The 16513-nt window shown below is 35.2% G+C and overlaps 2 protein-coding genes across 2 annotated transcripts; both read right to left on the reverse strand.

The window, feature by feature from the left end:
• Positions 1 to 1502: 1502 nt before the first annotated feature.
• Positions 1503 to 7861, reverse strand: LOC130982035 (GPCR-type G protein 2). The gene is made up of 12 exons (XM_057905863.1): positions 7092 to 7861; positions 6874 to 7003; positions 6157 to 6235; positions 5782 to 5870; positions 5069 to 5161; positions 4452 to 4478; positions 4225 to 4311; positions 3827 to 3898; positions 3535 to 3665; positions 3032 to 3183; positions 2866 to 2914; positions 1503 to 1986 (listed from the first exon to the last, which is right to left on the reverse strand). Coding segments are annotated over exons 1-11 (1407 nt in total). The 5' UTR covers positions 7637 to 7861; the 3' UTR covers positions 1503 to 1986; positions 2866 to 2912.
• A 441-nt stretch (positions 7862 to 8302) lies between these two features.
• LOC130979538 (growth-regulating factor 4-like) lies at positions 8303 to 12216 on the reverse strand. The gene is made up of 3 exons (XM_057903003.1): positions 11614 to 12216; positions 10707 to 11064; positions 8303 to 9064 (listed from the first exon to the last, which is right to left on the reverse strand). The coding sequence occupies exons 1-3, from the start codon at positions 11909 to 11911 to the stop codon at positions 8680 to 8682; spliced, it is 1041 nt and encodes a 346-aa protein (XP_057758986.1). The 5' UTR covers positions 11912 to 12216; the 3' UTR covers positions 8303 to 8679.
• Between the last annotated feature and the right edge of the window lie 4297 nt (positions 12217 to 16513).

Raw genomic sequence — 16513 nt, forward strand, 5'->3', positions numbered from 1 at the left:
TACCTCTTTTGGGGTTATAATTTGCTGCATTTGCTTCAGAAAATGGGGCAGCGCCAACTGGGAGCGCTTCATGATTTCTTAAAAATAATTCATTGTTACGTTCAACAACAAGAAGGCAAGAAATTAGTTCATAATATTTTTTAAATTCTTTTTCTCGATACTATTGCTGCAGGAGCACATTCGAGGCATGGAAGGTCGAGAAAGTTTTCTCTAACATGTCATTCTCAGTTATCTTTTTCCTACATAATTTCATTCGTGAGGTAATTTGAAACATTGCTGAATTATATTCATTTATGGATTTAAAATCCTGTAGACGTAAGTGCGTTCACTCATATCGGGCTTGAGGAAGTATCACTGTCTTTTGATGATTATATCTTTCTTCAAGGTTTTTCCAAAAATCTGCAAGATCTTTTAGTGTGAGATATTCATTTTTCAATCTTTCGTCAAGATGACGACGAAGGAAGATCATGGCTTTAGCTTTATGCTTTTGGGATGCATTATTTTCAGCTTTAATGGTATCACTAAGATCCATTGAATCAAGATGGATTTCAGCATCTAGTATCCATGATAAGTAGTTGTTTCCAGATATATTAAGAGCATTAAATTTAAGATGAGAGAATTTTGACATAATAAAAATTTATTACCTGAGTTTTCTTAAATTTTAATTAGAGTCTCATGCTGAGAACGTGTTGTAAAATAAATAAATAAAAAAGAGAAAATAAATATAAAATAAAAATGTGTAAATAGAAGATTTTAGTATTAATATTCACCAATATAATTAACTCAATATAATAGAAATGATTCATATATTTATTTAATATATGAGTAACGTAAAAAAAAAAAAAAGAAATATATAAAGAAAGAAGAATTATTATTATTGCTGTGTGTCTCAAATACTTTAGCCTATATTTCTATTTATATATGTCTAAGGTTTAATTTTTTCAAATGTTAGAAATCTTGAGCCGTTTATTCTTTAATGATTCTACCGCTCAAAATTTATTTTTTAATGATTCTACTGCTACTTGATTGGAGGAATAAATCATGATGAGTACACACATTCAATGAACATCCATATAGTAACAAGGCAGTCCAATTCTCTCATTTATATGTTAGGTAAAAAAAAATTAACTACTTTATTTGTAGATGATAATATAGAACTTTTTTTTTTAAATTTCCCATTCGGATCAAGGCCTCAAAAGCATATTTCAATTTGGTCCACGTCATTTTGAAAGAACCCAGACAAATTTCCTCGTGTCTTACCCCACTAGCTAGATAGTAAATGCTTAACTCAATGGCTTCCATATCTTGCCCGATCTTATATCTTATCATTGCTTCTTACACATTAACTTTCATAATCTGACCAATAATTAAATAAAGAACTTTGTTAATATACGGTACCTAATCAACGAACTAATAACTACAATTGGTTGCAAAACAAAACATAATAATATGTAAAAATGAATCTACAGAAATCGAATATAAGAGAAAAGGGAACCCTCAAGAACACAAGAAATACAACACTTGAAATAACATTGTAGTAGTTGAGTTTGTTGATGAGTACAATCAATATCACTCGCGTATAAGGCTTGATCTAGAAGTCAAACTACTCGTTGACTTGATTACACACCGCATCTTCCAGTAGATCAAACCATACGAAAAAAAAATCAAGGGATTAGTTCAGTTCCCACCATAGAATAAAGCAACAGGTGATCAATCATTATCCTTGTCTCGCACAGTGCTGGCAAACTATCCAGTATTGACTCACTGAAGCAGCCTCCATACTCCATATGCAATGCTCTTTTCCTATATGAGCATTAAGTGATCAATTTCCATGGGGCCTAAACACTCTTTACTACTCATGACAGCAAATAATGGATGCTGCATTCCTCAGGCGCCATCATAAGCTGATGAACAATCTTTAACGTATCGTATCGTCCTACCGGAAGTCAGAAGAGAGTGCCATTTCATTTCAACACAGTGTAACATCTGGCCATTAAAAATAAGTGTGTTATAAATTTAAAGTCATACCACAAGTAAATTGAAAATTTTAACAAACTCTAAAAGCAAACGTACTTGTCAAATTAACTGAGAGTAAAAAATTATTATAGATAACTAGTTGAAAGTTGAAACCATAAAAATGAATTACAATTTAAGGTCATTTGAGTCTCGTCCATTTTTATTTTAGCAATAAGGCAATGAGATTGGCTGTTTCGTGGAAATGGTGTCCATTTCTAGTTCATGAAATTGAAACAAAACCTAGCAGCAAGTGAAGATAAAATAAAGTAGGACGAGATATACCAAAAATAGCAGAGGGTTTTGTTTTTCGAAGCCCATGCCAATGCAAAAGATGTTGCTGCATTACTTATTTATTAATCACGTGGAAAACATCCTACCCAATTCTTTCAAATAAAAACAAAAACAAAAAAAAAAAATTAAAAGAACCCATCCAGGATCCAGCCATGCTTCTATAAGATATCTTCAAATCATATCATACATCAGTAGTAGACAATATACCTATTAAGTAATCTGAATTGAAATGTTAGAGCATTTACTTCAAATTATATAATCAAAGCATAAGTAAATCAACATATTTTTTGGTTCAGAAGGTTCCATTCGCAAAAGAGATTAATTGGAACAACCGTTTTTCAATTTCGGCAGTATAAATAAGACCCATCTTTTGGCTACTACTGATACAATATCAATTACCCTTTCCCAATCTCCCCAATTATCAACTTTATGATCAGATGATAATCTGCTATGCACTGGCATATAGAAAGATTGAATAAGAATTATGAATATCAAGTACATTTAAATGCACCCATATAAAGGATATGATCCTAAAATATTAGTTTCATGATATCATACCTTTTTTCACGGACTTGGAAACTATACATGCATCTAGGTAGTATGTTTCCTGTTCCACAAACAAATAAAAGAGTGAAAACATTAATTAATTTCTTTAACAACCAGATCCACAATTCAAGGTTGATAGAAGACTAACTATCAGACATAAATGAAAAAGTATACTCACAATCAATAGGGTGTTTGTCAGTTTGACGAGATGTATAATGTGCTGATAGTAAAAGCAGTGAAAGGAATGCACTAGCCACAAAAATTGCGTCAAACCACCGGTGATAAAAGTCAAACTGAATATCTCCACCCAACACCTCTGTTATAATAATCCTGCCAAGTGATTTAGATTTGAAATCATCTGGACATGCATTTATGATTTATCATGCAAGAATTTCAGTGACATAGGAAATACCTTGAAGAATGCTTATGCATTAGTTAACACAAGAAAAGAAAACCATGCTTTGGTCTATGAATACATTTGAACAAAAATTTTCAGATGATTGTATGCTCCAAATACATGATCAAATGTTCATCTTACTATTACCAGCTTTGAATTAAGATCAATTTTTTTATTAAAATAAATAAAAAAAATCACATAGTTTCATAATTCAAGATCCACATGACACAAAAACAACTGACAAATTATCTAGAACATTTCCAAAGTACGCACTGCTACTCTACCTGTATTCAGTTGCTAAGCTTTTCCTAATCAAAAGAATAGAAGATAAAAAATACATTCCCATTATCTCTGATAGAAAGAGAACGACATTGCTTGAAGATCCACTTCCAACTCTTGAAACAGCGAAAAAGAACTGCATGCAGAAAATAGGGAGAAAAAAGGATGAAACCTGATTTACAACAAGTTAACAAGATGAAAATGCAATTGTAGGCTCATATATATATGCTTTCTGGTCCAAGCTATGGCCCTAAAACACCTCATCGGGAAAAATGCAATCAAAATCTGCTGCAATACCTTCATTAGATTTGTCAAGAATCCACGGACCGATATCACAACCAACATTCCGATGAATAGCAATGAAATGTACTGTAAAAATAAATACATAACAATCAATAAAATGCAACATCAAATATAATCACAGGATTACACTAAAATTTATTGTTATTCATGTTTATAAATAGCAAAATAGAGGTCCACCAAAATATAATAATCTACGTAAACACTTAAACCTGAAAAACAACAGTAGACAGGTCCACTGCAAATAATTGAATTGTATATCAACAAAGAAACTTAATTAACTGCTCTCTTACAAATTTAAAGATAAGAATCCATCAGCTTTGGAGCCAGATTTGAAGAAAAACACTAATCCACTCTATAAAAGCTATACAATTGGCAAAAAACTAGATGCTAACCTGTGATAATAAGGCCGCATCTATTCCAATATCAAAGAACTGTAAGGATATTTTGATTATCATTGTCACAGGATCAACTGAACCAGCCTGCACAATATAACAAATACATTACCAAAGAAACACATTAGCAAAATAAAAATGTCAGCCTAATAGCTGGGATGATGCTATTCTTTTCCAAAAATATGATCAACAGCAAAAAAGATGAACTCGTTGAGGAATGAAATTACCTGTTTGAACACAACACTTTGCAATGACTGCAAGGAAAGATTGAATCAATTAGCCACGTTAGCTAGAACATATTCCAAAGTATCACGAGCTCTTACATTATTGCTAAAAAAAAGTTATACTATTACTGTGGTCAAAACAGTTTATCAACCATTCAACCTAAAAGAATAAATGTAATGTCTTTCTTTCAGAGGAATGTGGTGCTATTTGGAAAAATAAAATTAATTAATTAATCAAGAGTCCAACATTATTGCTTTCAAATATAACGTGAAGTTCAATATATTGCTTACAACCCATCTGCACCCTAACACCTACTATTATACTTGCTATATATAATGAGGATATGGGAGAGGTTAGGTGCACAACTTTCTTTCCTAAAATTCCCTTCGTCATATATAATTCATAAAAAAATATTTGTTGCTATTTTTAAGACTTGAATCCAAAATCTCTTAGTTAAAATGTAAGCTACTGACCAATCTCATATTTATTATTATCACACACATTTCATAAACTAGTGTCTATCAAGTGGCAAACCTTCAGTTCAGCACTTCTGGTATCTTTTATCCACTAAAATTCTAATTTCACCTTATATAATTCTAGCTGCCCTACATTACAATACCTTGATCATTTTATACACACAATATGCAGAACAAGCATAGCCAAGCAGGTTCTGCATGTGCCCTCTCCAAGTTCGAGAATAAGCAGCTGCTTCCTGCAACATCAGAACCAAATAACACTCGGTCAAGTCTGTAATTTCTGGAGACAAACAAGTCATATGCACACACATAAACACACATGTATTTTGATAGGAAGTCAACTCCTAATTTGTTCATTCCATACAACATATGCATTCCTCAAATTCACAATGCCAAAAGCCTAGATTCAGAGAGTGCATTGTCAAAAACCAACCAAACATAAGAATTTTGGCCATTGGAATAAGACCTATGATTGGTTTTTGAGGGTGGATGAATTCTGAGGATTTGATATAACATATTAAAAGAGACAAAGAGAAAGAAGGGAACAATATGAAACATATGTAATGGATAATACTTAGATTGCCTGCGATACAGGACACATATTATAACCTCTATCCAAACAGGGAATTGTCATTAAAAATTTAACAAATCCAATTGAGAATAGAATGCCCCAAGACACATATATTAAAATCATAGCCATAACAGTTCCTAGCATACAACAACAACAAGAACAGTATATAACACACTAAAACTGACATGGCCACTACAAGCTTAATTATAAGCTCTAACAAGAAAACAGACCCCATAAATGCCTAGTGAAAGAAGGAATCCTGTCAAATAAAATAAATAAATAAACCTTTGCTTGTCGAAGCTCATAGATCTCCAAGAACATTTGCTTTGAAAGCTCCTCCAAAGCATTTACCTCTGCTTCCATGTCTTTGATATCTTCACGTGACAAAAAAATATAATATATTACATTTTCTTTATTTATGTCTAAACTAAAACTAAATAAGATTATCATATTATACATACATTTTAAAAGTAATCACACAAGTATATTAGCCAGAGTTAAAATATCCTAAAAGTCCCACTTTCCTTAGCAAAGTGGACCTCTTTCAATTCTAAATGTTAGGAAACATGACTAACTTGAGAAAGATGTAAGAAGGACACCACAGTCACAAAGAATTACTTTAAACCTTGAAAGGCATTTTAGGAGTGAAATAAAACTTACCTTGCACCTTTTGGTCCTCTTGCACAGATCGAACAACAGTTCCAACAATACGTTTGAATAAAGATCTGGCGCTTAACTTCTGCAGCAACATAAAAAGTATAAATGGCATGCAAAGGCTGTACCAAAACACAGAAGAACTAAATTCAAAGCATATTGCCTACTACAAAATTAATCCACATCAACCATCCATTGCAAATCTTTTATTTTTTTTTTCTCAGGTGTTGTTAACATGAGCCCTATATGAAATCAGAAGAATAAACTTTGCTTGAAACAAATAAGATGAAATTATTTAGGAGTATTTGGTTGTATGAAACGTGCTGAAACCTTCATATGTGACTCTTTCCCCTACAATTTCTTATGGGATAGAAATGTGTATAACTCTGCTCATAGGTGCTTTGCTAAATGGTAGCTACAAAAGAAACCCTATAACATGTAACATAGCAAAATCATTTTTGAACTTTCCCTTTCCTTTCTAAGATATGCAGATCAAACAATGTCATTATTCTCTTCTCTAAAGCAGAAATGCAAATGAAAATAACAGGTTCTAACTCATACTCAGTACACTTTAGCTCACTGTTGTCTGTTCTCTATTGTTACTTTACAGGACTTATTATCTTTTCCCAGATGCATTTTGATTAAAATGAATAAATAAGGTGCAATTCAAATGAAAACAAAATAATAATAATAATAATAATAAATAAATAAATAACAGTAAACCTCATCAGCTCCTTGAGTTTGGTCAATCTCAATTTGGGAAAGAATAATCTTCTTCTTCTTTGCTATGCAAGTCTCAATGGACTGCATTAGTTGTCTTTCCAAGGACTTGATCTCAGACTCCTCAATCTCTCTAAACAGAACATAAATACAGGGTTTAGTTTAACAGACAGAAGCGAATAACCATGACACGATGTTAAACGAATGAATGAAAGGCTAACCTGATGAAAAGGGACAAATAACTGAAGGGCAAGTTAACGGCACCGAAACCGGAGAGAACAGCCATGACGGTGACACCAATGACCCCAATTCGACTCACAAGCTGTGGCATAGTGAAGAAGCCTTTGTCAGGTGAAGGCATAGGGAAGTGAATCCCCATTCGCCAGAAGGCATAGAGGAAAGCGAAGAGGAAGATAAGGGCTCCGAGTGCGGCCCTCTCGTTCCTAACTGCGTTGTTCTTCAGCATGAGGTAACAGTGGTAATAAGGGAGCATGAACACGAGAAGGAGAATCAAGCACAATAGATCGAGCTTCCAGTTGAGGACACGTGCCTGTTTGGACAGAATGGGAATGATCTCGAAGAGAACGAGTTGGAGGAGATTGCAGGAGAAAGCGAACACGACGGAGAAGATGATCTGAACGAGTGCGCGCTTTTCTTCGTACTCTTTGTAGAGACGGCGGTTCAGGAACCACAGCCCCGCCCAGCCGAGCAGGCACAGCGATCCAACCACCACCACCCCTTCGTACATCGTTCTTCCCCATCCCATCGTTACGTTAATCTCTATTGCTGTTATTAGTATTGTTATCTCAGATTTCTAATTCAAGAAGAATTGGATCTTCTTCGTCTTCTTCTCTCTGGATCTAGTTCTGAAGTTCACGTTAGAGTAACGTCCAGCGAAGATGGGAGATATGGCGGATACAGAATACGACACCGTTTTTGAAAGCCATGTATTGACATACAAATTGTAATTTTCATTTCTAAGTTTTTAACTGCTTTCTCTTTCTTATTTTCTAGCTCACAGGCATGCTACTTCATTTATGATTTATCCATTAATAATTTAATATAAATGTAGGCGGATACTGATATAAATTTGTTTTAGTTACTGTAAATATATTATTTAGATGTATATAATTAAATTATTAAATGAGTATATTTGATTAAACTGCTTAATGCAAAATATATCAATATCTTAATTATTATCTTCATTCTTCCAATAAAACATCTTTACATGAATAATAACTACTAATAATTTTCATGTCTTTCCAACTTTTTGGAACATACACTAGGAGGAAGAGTGTTTGGATGAGAAGGGACATGTAAGATGTAACCCTAGACATTCCCATATACAGGGAGCATTCTTATTAGATAATTGTCTAACTTGTCAAGTGGCTCTAATAATAGTCCAGTCCCAATTTTGAAGGTTTCTCCATCCCAAATGCAAAAGAAAATAGTATGCATTCATTCACGACAAACAGCAGCAAATTCATACAACATAAATTAAATCATTACATGCAAATTGTTGAAGGAATATATAAAATCCACCCACTAGATGAGGTTCCATACAGTTGTAGACAATTCCTCAGCATAAAGGGCACAAACCTCAAAGCTAAAGAGACTAATGAAAATACAAGGAAAACCAGACATAACTGGAGCAAGCATAACTGATTAACTTGTTTTGTGTTCGGTCCTGACAAAACATTGATGCGGCAGTACTGAGAAACAAGGACAGTTGCTGAAAAACATGAATACATAGTTCTTAGTTTTCTGCAACAATATGCTGTTGGTGGCTACGTGCCGAAACACTTGAGCTTATTTAGTCTCGCCATGCGAGGATTGAGAGCTGGCTGTAGAGAAGTTCGACGCCGACATAGGAATGGACATGGACAGCTGAGTTGCTTCCAGACCAGACCATGAATCCCTGCTCCTAGGCCATTCATCAAAGAAAGGTCGAAGAGACTGACCCTCATGCTTCACAGATTCACCCGATGCATGCTCGTCGGATAAATATGAATTCTGCAGATAATCACCCGGCAAAATGGAGTTGTTGTTTGATCTTGATGTTGAGAAGGAGGCAACTCTGGTTGGCATCAAAGTGTTTTCCAGCTGCGTTTCGATCCGAAGTTCCTTGTTGCTTCCTAAAGCTTTGGAAAAGAAACTCTGTTCGCCACCCTCTGATTTATTTCCCTGAAGATACCTGCTTGTTTCAAATAAGACTAGCCACAATTTAATGGGAGAAGAATGCTGATACTTCTTGAAGATTCTTCAATCTCCTTTACTTAAAATCAAAACTTATAGCAGGAAGAAAAAGGTGTACCATTGACCATATTGAATAGTAGAAGAAAAGAATCACAATGATGATAAGCAAATACAACCAAAATATGAATGATGCAATGAAGCAATAACCTTGAAATACATAACCTTAAGATTATATCATTTATATGATGAAATTACTAAGTGGAGATCCCATTTAAAAGGAATGATTTAGCATCATTGAAATTTCGAACACAGAGAGGGGAAGTGTCAAAGCGGCCATGTTGAAACCAACAGAAGTTCAGTCTTCTCAAATTACAAAGCCATCTTTAAATCAAAGCATTTCTATAACAAACTTACAAACCCAGCTATAGTAAGAGAAAGTTAAACAGGAATTCCAAGCTTTAATTCCGGTATGAGCTTCAATTGCCCATTTAATAATGACCTTGTACAAGATCAATACCATTAATTTTTAAGAAAATAAGAGGTACTTTATATTGTGTAATCAGCCCATTATGTTAGAAACTTAGAGTGCAAATTCTGTTGTTACAATCCTCTAAAGTATATGCACTTTGCTCTGACAAATTTAAATTAGGGAAAAAAAATGAACAACCTACACTTCAACTTAAATGTGCCATATCCTTATCTTCATGCACTAATAAAAGCATAACCAACATAAACGCACCAATACCATTATATCCATTAGATATCATATGATAGCAACTGATAAAAAGCAATCAAAAGTGATTGCAAAAGAATAAAGGAGAATGCAACACATCCCTTTTACCAAAAAAAAAAAAAAAGAAAAGTTGAACATTACTTTTCCATTATCCCCACGTGACAGATATTGCAGCAAGCTAGCAGAGCCACATGTTAGGCTCTTAGCATCTTGGGATGTTTAGAATGTAATTCATATATTCATATATCAGGAATAAAGCAAGGAAGGGATAAAATGGAAGGCATTTAAATGACCATATTTCTCACTTGTAAAATTTGGACAGAAGTTTAGGATCAGAAATAGAGTGATTAGTTTCACTTCGAAATCAGGGGGGGAAAAACATACACACACAAAACTCTGACAGAAGATGAAGAAAATCCAGGTAGCTGACACCTCTTTTCTTCCTTTGATAAGTTGCAAAATAAATGTGATTAAATACATAAATTATATGTACTTCAATCTTCTGCAGTGATATCATTGTAATGAATTCTAATGCTTTTGCATCTTTGCAGCAAATTCAGCAGATGAAATAGACAAGAGAATAGAACAACACAACCCCACCATTCTCAGAAATTGCCAAAAGAATTCAAACTCTGCATGAAGACATCAGGGCCCATAACAGCTATTAGAATAAAATAACCATTGAAAAGGCTGCCATTCCGACATCAAATGCTTAGAAAAAGCTACCAAGTATGGCAAGGAATTAGGGTAAAAAAACAAAGCATATCATGATCTACATAACAAAATTTCATCTGCACGGAGATAGAAATCAAAGAACTACATCAAATTCAGATAACAGCATTGGAACTCAATAAAGATGTTTGATGTATTCCTCTTCCAAGCAAACAACTAATAAAAGTGTCCATACCTGTACTCTCTGCTTGGAATCCCATAGGGGATAGAATCCAAATGATAATGTGTCTGTTCAGCTCCAGAACCAGTGCCTTGAGGATTAGCAAAGGTAATTGTGTTAAGGTTCTGGTAACTTCCAGTTCCACTGCTGCCACCAGTTGTAGCAGTCAGTGATGTCACAGTGGATGATGACTGTGTCATAGATTGTGATTCCACAGGCTTTCTTGAACGGTTGCGGCCACGGTGCATGTGTCGCTCACAGTACTTGGAGTCCGGGTATGCTTCCTTAGAGCACCTCCACTTTTTCCCATCAGTTCTCCTGCATCGTCCTGGCTCCGGGTCCACCTTTTTCCCATAGAAAGAACAATAACTCACTGCAAAATTACATGCACTGTTAGTTATGCATGCTTCTTTATCACCATTTTCTAGAAAAGCCTAAGGTCACAAATAGTCACACTGCTGGCAGCATAGCAACATAGACAAAACCTAAGTACAAATCTACATTTTATAAAGTCCAGATTTATCAAGATAATTTACCAGCAAGATTGTTACAACAGCAGAAAGCTGCATACAGGGAAATAATAAACAAATCACAAATCCGTGTTTCTTTCTCTCAATAATCCAATTAATCCAGGAAGAGAAGTAAATCCATGCCACTAAGAAAGTATGTTTAGTTACAATCAAATACTATACCATACCCTACAGCAAATAGTGGTCTTTAAGGTACAAAGGGGGCAATACCGGAATACCCATCCTTGTGCAGTGTTCAAGGGTGGAGAACAAAGTCAGTGATGTCAGTAACAAACAACAAAAATGACATGAAATTTATCATTTAGATATTTAAGAAGGGCCTAATAAAACAAAGATTGAGAATATTATAAGGGAAAAAAAGGAGTGAGATTTAGAGAGAAGAGAGGACTCACGAGCAGGGTGGTGGAAGAAGGAATGGGAAATAGAGTCAAAGCTCTTCTGAATGGGGATAACAAGATCAGGAGGAACAGGAAGACCAGCCACCATGTACTTGTAAATCAGAGCTTGGTGCTCCAGTTCCTGCCACTGAGACACTGTGAATGGCGACCTGCTAGTACTACTCATCATCCCTGCCCCACCACCACTACAACCACCACCACCACCACCACCACCAACACCAACTCCACCTCCACCGCCTCCACCAGTGCTATTTAAGGCTTCCAGACCAAAAATCAAACACGTGGGGTGCATACACAGATCCAACTCTGTCTTGTCGGAAGCATATAAATATATATATATATAAAAGAAAGTGCGGTGTGAGAAGGTGTACTTGTTACTTGTGTTTGGGAAGGAAGGGAAGGGAAGGGAAAGGAAGGATTAGTGTTTAGGCAATGCAATACAAAAGCTATTTGCTATGTATGTATGTATGTATGTGTTGGTCCAAGAACCAAGAAGAAGAAGAAGAACAAAGACCAAGTTGAAGTGTTCAAGTTTTGTTTTTGCTTTGTCCTTTTTATTTTTTGTTTGTGTGAGATGAGGTGAGTACTTTTGGTTTGGGTTCCTTCCTTACTCACTTTTATTGCAAGCAAGCCTCTTCCCAAAATTTCTCATCTACATCTACTCTTCTATTATTACCATCATCACTCTTCACCTAATTACTCTTTTCTTTCCCCCCTCTCTCTCTACTTTTTCACTCTTAAGGCACCATCTTTTTACTTTGCTACCTTAATACCATCAACCATCTCAGAGTTCTAGTTGTCTTGTTTCCAAGGAGCAAAAAGGTTTTATGTTAGTTGGTAAAGGGAAATACTGTTGATTAATTAATGCTATATGAACTCATTAAGAAAAATGTAAACATTATTGTTCTTAAGAGATACTATTTCTATAATTATTGATTAGTACTAGCATTTTGATAATGTAACAATTAAGAATTAACACAAATTTAATGGACAGTGAAAGTTAGATGAAGTGAAGTGGTGCCTTCCATTCTCTCACCGGTCCTTCCACTCTTGTATTTTCCTTTTCTTACCTTACATACATTGGTTCCTTCCATGTGTCTATTTTCCGTATGTACTACATATATTTATTTATTTATTTATTTTTATCTCAAATTATTTTAATATATATATATATATATTTTATTCGAACATAATTTTATATATACACGTAATAATAAAAAGAAAAAAGCAAAAGTTATCTTGTATGATACATGTATGTATGTATGTATGTATGTATGTATGTATGTATGTGTGATCACATTACATATTCACATGTGCCCCCTCACCCACCACTTGCTGCCACCCCTTTAGCTGACAGCAACCACACGTGATGGGCCGGAAGAGGGCCGGGCCCAGCGGCCCAAAGCACCAAGTGATAATGATATTTGGGCAATGGGCACCGCTGGAGGAAACCACCCTTTGGTTGCCGGAATCCAGGTAACATTCGATGTGGGACCTCAACACAGTGTGAAAAAGCCGAAAATCACACACAAAATTGTGGTCCAAAATCAATGGCCTAATGTTAAATGCTCAAGATTCTAGTTTTTGGGGTTCTGTATCAAATATCACTCACCACATTACATTGCCTATGTACCATGTACCCGCTCCTGTAGCGTGTAGGGACTCCATTATTATAGATAAATAAATGAATGAATGAGTGACATACTTGGTCATGGATGGGTTAAATTATTCGTTGCTAGCTAGGGAACCCATGCTTTATTGTTCATTCAAGGATGGACCACACCTATCTTGAATTTAGCACCTACCATTTTTTCTCTGTGTGTTTTGTGCTGTGCTTGGATTTAAGTGTCTCTTAGGAGATGAAATTGAAAGTTGAAACCCTGCATAGCCGACAGCTCCCACGTTCAGAGCAATACTAAGAGGTTGGGAAAACACACCATCATCAAGAAATGAATACTTACGTTTGTTTTCGTTAAGGAAGCTCACCAAGAGAATAACACAAAACAAGTCACCCCGATAGCAAGCAACTCACGCTTTTTGTCCTCTCAGACACAAGTTACAATAATTGTTTTTTTTTTTAGTACGAATACTTTTTCCTAATTGTTTTGCAAATTTACTTTCTTTTTTTAAAGGGAAAAAAAAACTCTCTCCAGTCTTTGCTACATCTTAATCCTGGAAAAGATTTGTATGATGTTCATGTGTTGAGGTTTCGGATATAGCACAAGCGATAAGATGAGATTTTCTTAAACTATACATTTGTACATTAAAAATTAATTATCAGATATTTTATTTATATAATAAATATATAATTATTTAAAATTTTTAAATATAAATTTGTTATTCTAATATATATTAACTACAAATAACTACTTTAATTTTAAATGTACACGTGATATGGTTGTTAACAGGTACACGTAATGTCATAATGTAAATCAGTAAATTGTGAATCACCCTCTTTCCTTGGGCTTTCTTTATCCATAGTTTTTATATGGTGGACTAGTTTGGTCTTGCTTACTTGGCCTTAACCCCATTAAAATAACAAAAACTTTCAAGAGGCACATCCCTATTTTGTAGGAATTATGCTAGCAAATGGCCCAACCCAATAGAGACTAGGGAGTATGAGAAGCATAAGCATGATAATATGGGTCACATTTTCTTTAATTTTGGTATAACCATGATGGTATTGTATTTGCATTTTCAAGAAATTTTGTTTTGGTGAACATTTTTAAGAATTTAAAGGATGTTGGTTTGGTCGATACAAAATACATTTTCCCAAAGGCCCAAACTCCATATGATTTTACTAATTTACTAATTTACTCACTTATTCGCAGTATTTATCTGCATCCGATCTGTATTTTGCGAATATTATTTGATCCGTAAAGTCATCGGATCGGATCTATTCCGATCCGCACTCGGATAGCGGATATTGTCATGATATATGTGGATTTAATATGCAGATCCGCAAATCCGCACTCATAATACAAATACTATAGTTGGCAACCCTAATTCCGTAACATAGACACTTAGTAATGGCGCTGCTCTCCTCTCCTCTCTCACCTAGACCCAGTCTCATTCATTATCCCAGACTCGCCGTTCACATCATCCATCACCACTGTTCACCTCCGTCACCGAAGCGTCGTTAATCGTCGTGTCTCTTCCGTCGTCAGCTTAAACCACTAAGACTACATCAACTTCTCCATCTCCATCGTCGCATTGTTGTCTCCTCTTTCGGCGCAGTGGTCGTCTTCTCCATTGGCGCGGTCGTCATCTTTATTCGTTGTCTTTGTTCATCGTCGCCTGCTTGTCTCTGCTCTTTCGTCGGTTACATCCTTTCTTCATTCTATGTGTTTCTCCAATGCAGATTTGCTTCTACTCAATTAGGGTTCAAAATCTTTTTTTTATTTTGTTGATTTGATTTTTAAAATACAGATCTGTTTCTGCTTGTTATTTTTTGATCTGATTCTGTTCATTTCACATTTGATTCATTATTTATGTTTCTATTGTTAAAAAGAATATGTTTCATTTTTGAAATGTATATCTTTGTTACTGTTGTGGTGTCTATAATTGATATATTGTAGTGTAAACATTGATGCCAAATTAGGGATTTAGGTTTCAGTTTCTTTTTTTTTTATTTTGTTGATTCTTTTAAAATTAAAAATATTTTTTATTTTTGCGGATATATCCAAAATTCGATTCGCAAGTGTGCGGATATTGGATCCGATCTAATGAGATTAGTGCGGATGAGATTTTGGCCATATTCGATCTGATCTGATCTGTGTGCAGCCCTATTTTTAAGTGTCCTAGTTTAACGACATGTGTGTTGCACGAGAAAGTTGAATCAACCCGTTCGAATCACATAGGCCCCGTTTGGTCCATGTCCATGTCCACTAAAGACATGGACACGGTGGAACGTGTACACTGTTTGTTTGTTGAGACACAGAATTTTGATGGACACGGTTACACACAGATGTACATAAAATACATGTATTTTGTGTATCTCCTTCAAGCTGTGACACTGAGACATAACCCACACAAATTTTTTTAATTTTATCCTTAGTAATTTTTTAAAATTCCAATTTTATCCTTTGCCCTATCTTCATAAGTCTCCCTCTTCTTTTCCAATTCATTCCACCTTCCAATCTCTGTTCTACCCCTGCCTTCTCCTTCCACCATTGTCACCGTCACCACTACCGGCGTCGCCATTGCCTCTTTCCTTTGTCCGCCTCTCTTCCTCTCTTCTGCCTTCTCTCTCTTCTTCCGCCGCCGCCCTCATCTCCCTCTCAACGTTGTTTCCGTCACCATTGTTGTGCCGCCTCCCTGTCACCTTCCGTCATCTCCGTCGTCGTGCCGCCTCTAGATCTGCCTTGGTTCGCCTCTCTTCTTCGTCGCTTGTGTCGATGTTTCTGTTGCCTTGCCTTGCCTCTATATCTACCTTCACCCACCTCCGTTGCCTTTGTTGATTCGTGTCGGCGCTAACGCCTCCGTTGCCTCTCCCTGTATATAGATCTGTCTTCACCGCCTCCATATATGTTTTTCAAATTGTGCTTGTTTCTTGTATTTTTTTTTTATTATTCTTTTTCATTGGATATATTTTGTTCAAGTTTCTTTTTTTCTTGGATCTCTGTTTTAATTTTTTATATATAAAAAAATTATTGATTTGATTATTCGATTAAAGATTTTGATGATATTTCATAGTTCTTTAGATTGAGACTGAAAAATTAATGGCAGTGATGGTAGAAAGCAATGTTAGTAGTGGTGTTGCAGTGATAGGGATAAATATGATATTTGGTTGAGATCAATGTGTCTTGTACATCATTACCAAACATAGCAAAAAAAAATTGTGTATTCTGTGTCTATGTCTTACTGTGTATTTGTGTCTCAAAGACACTATCCA

The sequence above is a fragment of the Arachis stenosperma genome, chromosome 5 (assembly GCF_014773155.1).
Source record: "Arachis stenosperma cultivar V10309 chromosome 5, arast.V10309.gnm1.PFL2, whole genome shotgun sequence".
NCBI classification, from domain to species: Eukaryota; Viridiplantae; Streptophyta; class Magnoliopsida; order Fabales; family Fabaceae; genus Arachis; species Arachis stenosperma.

What these genes read in the sequence shown, in the direction of transcription:
- LOC130979538 (XM_057903003.1), bottom strand. Translation starts at nt 11,911, where the DNA reads ATGCACCCCACGTGTTTGATTTTTGGTCTGGAAGCCTTAAATAGCACT. An exon ending in CTTCTTCCACCACCCTGCTC is followed by an intron (nt 11,065 to 11,613) that starts GTGAGTCCTCTC and finishes GTAATTTTGCAG; the next exon opens with TGAGTTATTGTTCTTTCTAT. An exon ending in ATTCCAAGCAGAGAGTACAG is followed by an intron (nt 9,065 to 10,706) that starts GTATGGACACTT and finishes TGAAACAAGCAG; the next exon opens with GTATCTTCAGGGAAATAAAT.
- LOC130982035 (XM_057905863.1), bottom strand. Translation starts at nt 7,636, where the DNA reads ATGGGATGGGGAAGAACGATGTACGAAGGGGTGGTGGTGGTTGGATCG. An exon ending in ATGCGGCCTTATTATCACAG is followed by an intron (nt 3,899 to 4,224) that starts GTTAGCATCTAG and finishes TTATTTTTACAG; the next exon opens with TACATTTCATTGCTATTCAT. An exon ending in AGCTTAGCAACTGAATACAG is followed by an intron (nt 3,184 to 3,534) that starts GTAGAGTAGCAG and finishes ATCACTTGGCAG; the next exon opens with GATTATTATAACAGAGGTGT.